General features: G+C 40.8%; 1 protein-coding gene across 2 annotated transcripts; it reads right to left on the bottom strand.

The window, feature by feature from the left end:
* Positions 1–122: 122 nt before the first annotated feature.
* On the bottom strand, positions 123–9,122 carry DNTTIP2 (deoxynucleotidyltransferase terminal interacting protein 2). 2 transcript variants are annotated; one of them, XM_081010876.1, is made up of 7 exons: positions 8,967–9,122; positions 5,900–7,650; positions 5,096–5,231; positions 4,648–4,743; positions 3,019–3,183; positions 1,974–2,083; positions 123–653 (listed from the first exon to the last, which is right to left on the bottom strand). In XM_081010876.1, the coding sequence occupies exons 1-7, from the start codon at positions 9,033–9,035 to the stop codon at positions 560–562; spliced, it is 2,421 nt and encodes an 806-aa protein (XP_080867002.1). In that variant the 5' UTR covers positions 9,036–9,122; the 3' UTR covers positions 123–559. The 2 variants fall into 2 exon arrangements, with proteins under 2 accessions (XP_080867002.1, XP_080867003.1); XM_081010877.1 differs by lacking the exon at positions 8,967–9,122 and adding an exon at positions 8,321–8,674.
* Between the last annotated feature and the right edge of the window lie 256 nt (positions 9,123–9,378).

The raw sequence follows: 9,378 nt of genomic DNA, 5'->3' as shown, positions 1-9,378 counted from the left end.
GATCAGAAGACTGTGACATTGAATTCCTCCCTTTTCCAGAGCATACCTTCACAATATTTCCATAACAAAATAAATTTTCTTAAATTCATTGGTGAATATAATGCATTAACGTCACCTGATCGTGAATTCTTAGAAATATTTTAATGGGGAAGCACACACAGGTTTTACACTTTTCTATGCCAACATCACAAATTTTCATTTTAAGATTTTTAAGTTTATATTAGAATTGTCATTTTTTATTTAATTGACCCATATATATTCAGAATGCTTAATATTGCATAAGTTTATCTTTTTCTTTCTGAAGGTTAGTTCCATCATCTTTTATTTATTTTATTTCACAAAATTTATGCACTGCTTGTTTGTAAAGAAAACCTCAAAGCGGTTTACATATTTCAATTCCACTTCCAAGATATTGCTGGAAAACCAGGACCGGCCTTGTCCTCTTCTTCCTGATAGGATAACTGAGTCCAGTAGTCGTAAAATCATATATATATATATATATATATATATAATCTTTAACAGAGAATTTAAGTTCAGCCCCCCCCCCCTTTTTTTAAAGCTATGTGCGGAATTTTTTCTTCTTCCGATACTTCTTGCCTGCTGCAAGGGCTGATTTTTCAGCAATGATGTCTTGATACTTCCTTTTATTATATCTGAACAAGAGAAATAATGTTATAAGGTATGAATAATATACATTAAAAATATGCAGGTGCAAAGTAACTTTAAGCAGCGTAGTGACTATCATCAGTTATAGACCAAACCAAAAAATAGATTTAATTTAATAATAGCAATTATTGTTGGCCACGATAGAGAAAATGAACCATGGTATTCAATGCTGGTGCATTTGAGTACCAGAACAAACACCAGAAGAGAGCTGTTGCCTCATACCCTCCTTGTGAACGTCCTGAAGACAGGTGGCTAACCACTGTTACAAACAGAATTCAGGACTAGAAGGACCCCTGGTATGATCCTACTAGCTACAATAAAACTGAGAAAAGATTTTAGATGGTTTTTTTTAGAATAAAACTAGTTCCAAGAAACTTAAAAAAGGAATATTTTTATAGCTAACATCTTAGTTTTATATTAGTATAAAAACAGCTATTCTATGATGCCAATTCTACTAGTCACAACTGAAATTACACTCATTAATTGATTAAAATTAAACAGAAGTACTGTTTCTCATACACCCTAACAAGAGATTGAACGGGCAGCAATGAATCATCATGCATGTCCCAATCAGGCACAGAATCTCAATATTGTCTCTCCAACATAAATACCTTAAAACAGGAAGAAAATGGGCTCTGTCTTAACAGGCAAGCAAGATGCTACTACAACATGCAGTATGAACCGCAATATGCAGTTCTTTCAAAGACAGAGGCTGGAATCCAATGTTGCATAACTAGATGCTTGTTCAAAGGGGATTCACATTCCTCTCTGCACTGCAGCTCCCCATTCACCCTCAAAATCTGCTCCAACCTACTGTACCAGATTCTGATGGCACTCATGAGGGGAGGAGAGAAAAGTGAAGTTCCACTGTGAGCATAGGTCCATTCTGCTTGCACACTGGGAACACCTCAAAGAGATGAAGTATCTCTGCTGACTTTTCAGGATTGTCTTTTTCTCCTGTATCCATGAATATGCATTTTTAAAAATAAAGAAACCCACCCTGCCATTCTTTATATATACACAAAGCACTTACAGCATTACTCATGTGACATCAAAGCAATAAAAACACAACCCCAAACAGACAGTTTCAGTATAATCTGAGCACTGAAATGGACAAGGCCCTGTGCCTCAAATTCCAACCAACTATGCTTCTGAAAATGTTTGGGATGCATAGCAGGGCCTCCGATGTTAAATGCACAAGATCATATGGGAGTAATGTGGTCCTCCAGATATTGCTAGTAAAACACATTCTTTGACATCACCACATTGCTTGTATAAAGTTTTCAATTGAAATTCATTCCAAATACCTTCTAAACTCAGAATCTGCCAGAAGTTCTTCCACTATGTTCTTCTTCCTCTCTTTCTTGGGAATTCGGGCATGATAGAAGTCTATTGGAGAATCCACAACAGTTCCAACCTGAGAAAAGAAAATAGAAGATATTTTATTGCTACATACACTTGAAGGGCTATTTTTACAAAAGAGGCGTCACTGGACAAACAAAGAGCAGTGATGCCCAGTACATACTACACTCTCAAACACAATTGCTAAATACATACAACACAGTGAAGAACTTGCAATATCCAGAAAAGGTTTTGATATAAAAGAAAGAAAAGCAGCATGCTAAGACACTTTTATTGAGCTCATCTTAGGGGGAGATTCATAAATCTAGCACACAGTTAAACATGTTTACTGAATTTAAGTTCAAATAATGGTGCAAGTTCAGCTGAATCCATTTGACTCTTCAGTATGCTTATCTGTTGTGATGGTCAGCATTGTGGAGCTGTAATATCCCAGTGGTCAAGTTGCTGCTGCATAGTGGAGTGGAGGGGGTGATGTCAGCGCAATAGAGAGCCACCAGCTCCCCTCATGTGCTGCAGGGACTCAGCCATCAGAAGGTCTGGTGAGCAATGCAGCCCCACCATACCATCTACTTACTACTGCTTATATGTGCTCTGGACTCTAGTAACTGGCTACAATAAAAATATATACAAGGAGTGAAGCTTTGGATGTAGCAGGGAGCCATGCACTTTCTTTTTCAAGCAGTAGCAATGAAAAAAAATGAACACAGAAATGTTTTGTGCATACTACATTTGAAAGTCAGGAGGCAAAAAGCATTATGCTGAGCAAATGAAATGCAACTGAATGACGGAAGGAAGATATATGCTGGAATACAATAAGCCCAGATTTTGGAGCATATTTTAATGCAGCGTTTAATTCTTAAGGTGACATGCACATACAAAATTTGTTACCTAAGGAAAGTAGATAATGGTCAGTATGTTCCAAAGTATGCTTAACTTCAGCGTGGTGTAGCAGAAACCCAAAACCAGTTGAAAATATCTTCATTTTCTTACCTGAAAGTATTTGGGGAGACCTTCTCTGTCATTCTTTTTATAAAATCTCTTAGGATCTATGGCTGCCCTCATCTTCAGGGCCTTAAGGTCATTTTTCAATTCATCAGTCATTTCTGGGGCTTTCATACCAAACCAACCATTGCCTGTTGTTTTCTCTCGCTCTGCCTGTATTCAACACACCAAGAAATAGCAGTTCAGTATTTGTCCACTTGCTAATAAACAACTGCATTTTCATGCAATAAAGTCAGCTAGTTAAGAACTGCAAGCAAGCTTTATGATTAAAAGTGTTAGAAGCTGGACATATAACAAAAGGTTATTCTAACGTTTAGAGCTTTACATTAAGACAGTTTTCACAATATTTAAACATTTTCCTTGTATTTAAACAGGCTTCAATGAATTTTTAAAAAAGCAACTGTAACTATCTAAACCAACATTATTAGTTTACCAAGGTCTTCATGTGTTATTTTAAAAGTAAAGAAGTACTTTAGAGATTATACAGGTAAGAAGTGGGTAAGGTGTTTAAGTAGTGTGTGGATGTGAATGAGTGTGCATGTGTGTTATCCCCATATAGATAAAGCTTTGGATTTCCTCTGACAATGTTTTGATAATACAGCTTCCCACCACCATCCAGCAGTGGGCATGGAAATACAGCATCTATGGGCTGAAGTCAGACTCTGTTATTGGCCTTTAAATTTTAACTAATGTTTCAAGTGAATACATCTCAGTTTCAATATGACACTTTAGTGCCAAATTAAACTCAAATACCCAAGAAGCTCCTGTAATATTAAGTAACCCACACTTACAAGCTGACATCACCATATGCACAGTATCACTCTTTCCTCATTCATTGTAGCCATATCTTCCACATGAAGCTTACTTCCTCCTCTGTTCCCCCAAATATCCACAAACATCCAATCTTAAGCTTTCACCTTTTTGTCCTCCTCTAAGCTATTGCCTCTCACTCTTGCATGGTTCCCCACACCCATCCTAAAGCCTCCAAGTCCTCTTGTCTCTTCAGGAATCATAATCGCTTGGCAAGCCCCTTTCTTCTGGCACCCATGTGCTCTTAAGTCTTCTTCACATGCTGCTGTCTGACTTCACAGGCTAAGCTGTAAAAAAGACCTACTGAGTCAGTGTTGCAGCTGTCACATGCAACCACATGAACATTAAGGAGCACTTGATTGAATCTGATTTCGCTGGCATTTTGCTCAAGGGCTGAAGAGTGCTTTTAAAAAGGAAGAGCCTGTTATTATCAACCTTCTTCATCTTTCATTTGTCATATTTTCTGTTCTTCTTCCAAGAAGCTCAGAACAGCTTATATGTCACCACCCTTTGGCTGGTTAAACATTCTATGATCTTTTAAATGTGTTTGTGGAAGAGGGGTTATTGCTTTGCTTTTTGTGTTCCTGTTTCGTATTTTTATGTTGTGAACCGCCCTGTGATCTTCGGATGAAGGGCGCTATACAAATTAAATAATAATAATAATAATAATAATAATCCCATTATCTAATCATTGTAAGGCAGACTAAGCTGAGAAGTGAAGTGACGGGTGCTTACATGCCCTCAGAGAGCTATAAAGTCAGCCCAATTCTTGTAGCATTGAGCATTTCTCAGTAACGCTCTACTTACCCTACGTTGTTTCTTCAACTGGTGGACCGATTCTTTCAAAGGTGGAACAGATTCCTTTTTTTCAAAATCTGGAGTTATAATACTCTTTTTCAAAAGCTATAAAGGTATATTAAAGTAGCATAATTACTACACAGTGCTAAGCAGACAGAACACAAAAGAATTTTTAGGAAACTTGAAAACTGCAGTTACAATAAAAGTTAAGCTCCCTAAGGACTAGGTCAGGACAAAAAACTGAGTCACAGGAAGGTTACTGACGAGTGGCTCAATAGGACTTGTAGAAATCACAGAACAGTTGAGAAGTTAAGCTGAGAAAGGAGCATCAAAGAAAAGAAAATCTGGAAAATGCAGTTTTTCTGGCAAAAAACAAGGAGTAGATTCCTCCAATGTTTTACTGAGGGCTTCCTTCTAACCCTCCTTTTAGCACAACAGTGAACATTGGGTACTTTACCTCATCTTTCTTTTTCTCCTTTAGTGGCACAACTCCATGAAAGCCGGATTTCTGCTTTCCTGCATCAAAACTAATATATGAGCCTCCAAGGTTTTTAACATTTAGACCAGGATCAATGCTGCTTGAAAATGATAAACTAGAAGAGAAAGAAATGTTAAATTTACATGCATTTTGACACCACCTTCTAAAGCTTATTACAGAAAAATATTTAAATGAGCAAACCAAATCAGTCTCGAAAGCACTGACACACACCTATTAACTCCTTCCCATAGGAACCAAGACATGCAGACAACTCTTTAACTGAAGTTTTAACTTTTCCCTAAGGCATGTGAGCTGCAACAGAGGCTTTCAACAGAGTACCAAGGTTGTACACTCCAGGGGCGTAGCGTGGGTTGTCAGGACCCGGGGCAAGGCAAGTAATTTGCACCCCCTAACCCGTGGATTTGCGCCCCCTAACCCTAACCCCCAGATGTTGCCCCCGGTGCGGCCGGCCCCCCCTGCACCCCCCACGCTACGCCACTGGTACACTCCCAACAGAAAGCTCTTAAAAAGCAGCTGAAATGCATATGGCAAATCCACAGACTGTCAACAGCCTAGTTTACAGTAACTTTTAAGCACCTTTATGCCCCTACTCCATGGTGACTATTTCCTGGAAAACTAGAAATCATGTATCAGACAATTCATGTCTGCCACTGCTTCCATTTTCTCAGACCTTGTAAAACAATAAACAATTCTGCCCCAGATACATGCATCTAATAATACTGCTTAACATAAACTATAACTAAGTTCATTGAGATAACTTACATTTTATTATTTTCATTTATTAAATCTTCCTCCTCATCTATAAAGTCTTCTTCACTGTCTTCCAATTCAGAGGATTCCTCACTTTGTTTATTACCTTCTGTGTCCTTCTCTTCTAAATACCATGATCTGGTGGAGTCCAAGCCAGGAGTTTTATCAATTACAAATAGTTCTTCACTATGTGATTCATGTAAGGTGGTAGTGGTTTTTTTACTAGTATCTGTCGAACTGGCAATTGTTTCTACTTCATTAATTTCTTCTAAATCACTGTTTTCAGATTCTTCACCCTCATCACTTGTAAGAAGTGACACAGTCAAATGTGATTCATGGCCTGTTTTGGTTGTATGTGAAGATGATTCAGCAACTGGTTCATCTTGCCTTCCATCACTGTCTGAACTTGCAACAGAAATTCTGCAGTCATCACTGTTGCTTTCTATATTTCGTGACTGGATAATATTTTTTTGTGGGCTATCTATTTTTGATGGCTTGCCTACTTCTACTGCCTCTTCTACTTGATACTGTGTAACATTTCCAGTATCCATTTTTTGAGGTTCCACAATGCTTTTGTTTTTATTAGCAGTTGTCTGTTTCAGGAGCATACTAGACTGATCAAGTTTTTTGTCATCATATGGAGAAATGTCCGAATTATTTTTTATAGGTGACTGGTTCTTAGTTACCTTTATGGATTTTTCTAAAGTTAGATCACACACTTCCTCTGTGCTCTCCGCAATTTCATATACATCAGCTAACATTTGTTTTGTGACCAATTCCTTGATATCTTTCTCCTGTCTTATCTTTACCTCCACACTGCCCACAGATTCACAGTTCCTCTCATTTGTCTTGTCTTTTTTAGGTGATTTTTGTGTGCATTCTCTTCCCTTTCGTGGGGGGCTGCTTGACACAATCTGTTTTGGATCATTGTTGAGAACAGATTCAGAATGGCCCTTCGTTTTACAGGGGCTAGGTTTCTCGTTTATCAAAAGAGTTGAGAGAGATGAGGCTTGGTCTACATCTAAATCAGAATTTGTAGGTTGCTCTGAATCCGAGATTACAATAGTCTCAGATTTTGTTACACAGTCAGTCAGTTTTGCTTCTTCCACCACAGCTTCACTTTTTCTTTCAGGCTGAGACATTGCTTCTTTGGACAATCTCAGCCCCATGCTCCTGGTTATTCGTTTAGACTGGACAGATTGCTCTGCAGAAATACCAGAGCACCATGATTCTGTATCAGAAACTTCTTCAGCTTGGGCCTCACACACTGGTGAAACAGTAGTCTTGACTTGCCGAATTCTAGTCATTCTTGCAACACTTGGAGTCCGTACTCCTGAAACAGTGGAAGAACATGATTCTGCTTCAGATATGTCATCATCTTCTTGACATCTGCTTCCTTCACTAAGAGGAGCTTTCTTGCTCTGCCTGCTTTTAGTGGGCGTCTCTGGTGGACAAGGAACTACAATTTTCCGCCTTCTTGTTATTCTTATAAATAAAGGTGTCTGAAGACCAGACACAGAGGAGCAATTTGATTCTGCTTCAGAAATATCCCCATCAGCCTGCAGTTCAGCAACTGAGTCTGCCAAATTTACAGCCTTTCTCCTATTCAGAGATGCCTGTGCTTGCGGAGGCTCCTCCGCATCCATTTTTGTTTCAGACTCCTTTGTTTTCTCAAGAGGAGGCTCAGGAACAACTTTTGCAGGGGAATTCACTTTACTTCTCCTAGTTGTCCTGACAGATGTGCTGCCTTCCGTTGAGTCCAGCTGTAAGAAAGAGAATAATGTTAAATAATATGTAAAAGCTATTTCCACAGGCAAAACCCACATGAGAAACTCCACTCTCAGATTCCAATGCATTGTGGCTTTTTAATCCATTAGCTATTGTTAGAATGAAACAATATTACACGAATTGTCACAGCAAGTCATCTTCTTAGTTTTACCTTGCCAACAAAAACCATTTATAAGTTTTTTGATAGACAATTCAAAAGATAAGACCCCCAAACTGTTTGCTTTAATGTACCGTAACTCTCACTTGGAGAAGAGGACACTTACGCATCTGCTTAGGAGCATAATTCAGCAGCAGTTTAGGGTTTTACTAAAACACCAGAAAGCATCATTATGTCTGAAGGACTCCTGTGGTCCCATTTTGACAACGGCTGTGCTATTTAAGTCCCCATGGCTGTAAATGTTATGGTAGCATCATGCACCATGCAGTTTGCAGAAACTAGATCATCAACACATCCACACTGTATGGCAACTATCTAGCTAAAGGCAATTCTAAAAAATACTGCTACACTTACCTCACAAACGGATCCATAAAACCAACAAGGTACAATCTGCTAGCAAGCACTGCCAGCCCAAGACATTTTGCTGCTTGAGGGAAACAACAAAATGACAATCCCTACTTCTATGTATGGAAACCATTGAATCTTACCTCAGCGCTAGCGATGGGACAGCATCATCCGCTATATGTGAGGGCAGCCAGTACCACAGCTGGCGTATCTTGCGGTGGTAGCTTTGCCGCCCAATCTCTCACCTCTGTACCCCGCCCCTCCTAAAGGCAGAGGGTGGTCCTGCCTCGAGAGCTTTCTCTATGGGGTGAATGAGCCCCACTAAGAATAAGCCATGAGATATCCGATTCCTCTCTGCAATGTTTTCCTTCAGAGAGGCAGCAGTCAGAACGGTGCCTCAGATTGCACCGCATCTCTCCAGCTCCGAGCCCATCTTAATATCCATCATGCAAAACACATCTGCGCCGCCCTGCTCCCCCCCCCAGTGAAGTAGAGTGGGGGGCGGGGGACCGCTTCAAGGCACGCGAGGGGACTTTAGCAGGAGCCCCGCGGCCGCCGCCATCAGGGCTGCAGTGATCCGCCGCAGTGGATCCACGGCAGTGCTCGCGGCGCAACGGTCTCCGGTCACGCGCACGGAGGCTACGCGCGCTCCCGGACGGGCTGAGGGGTCTGCGCATTCAAACTTCAGCGCGGGAGCTGCGCGGGCCGGAAACAGAATCGCTCGGGCCGGCTGCCCCTTTGTCCTCCCCCCCCCCACTCTCCCTAGATATCGCTCCGCTTCCTTCTCACCTCTGCTTCTCCAGGGTGGTCCCTGCTCTCCGGCGCACTCCGCCGCGCTCCCCGCCGCGTGGCCACCATCTTCTCTCTTCTTTAATACGCATGGGAAGGAAGCCACTTTCAGCTCGTTTCCGGGTTGGTGTGCTCTCCTAAGTTCTCCGGGTGAAAACTTGCCACTCCCCGTACGGTTCCCGTCAGCTGCACCGGACCGGAACGGCTCGCCTAGATCGGCGCACACGTGGGCTTCCCCCGCCCGACTCTTTCGTTCTCTTAGTTGCTGTCTTGTGTGTTCTTGTTTTAGCGTACATTTTAACTATGGGATATTTATGTCTCAACGCTTTTGTGTATCTTGATGGTCTTTATATTTCTGCTCAGAAGCCTCCTTTGGCATTGGGCTGTATATAGAATCATAGAATTGTAGAGT

Source organism: Podarcis pityusensis (genome assembly GCF_964106645.2).
Source record: "Podarcis pityusensis genome assembly, chromosome: 6".
Classification (NCBI taxonomy): domain Eukaryota; kingdom Metazoa; phylum Chordata; class Lepidosauria; order Squamata; family Lacertidae; genus Podarcis; species Podarcis pityusensis.
The sequence above is the reverse complement of the archived record's forward strand: the minus strand, read 5'-3'. Positions and strand labels throughout refer to the sequence as shown.

Excerpts from the sequence above, each read along its gene's own strand:
- DNTTIP2 (XM_081010876.1), bottom strand. The coding sequence starts at position 9,035 with ATGGTGGCCACGCGGCGGGGAGCGCGGCGGAGTGCGCCGGAGAGCAGG. Across the intron at positions 7,651-8,966 it reads ACCACCCTGGAGAAGCAGAG|CTGGACTCAACGGAAGGCAG; the intron begins GTGAGAAGGAAG and ends TCTTTCTTACAG. Across the intron at positions 654-1,973 it reads GCAGATTCTGAGTTTAGAAG|ATATAATAAAAGGAAGTATC; the intron begins GTATTTGGAATG and ends TCTCTTGTTCAG.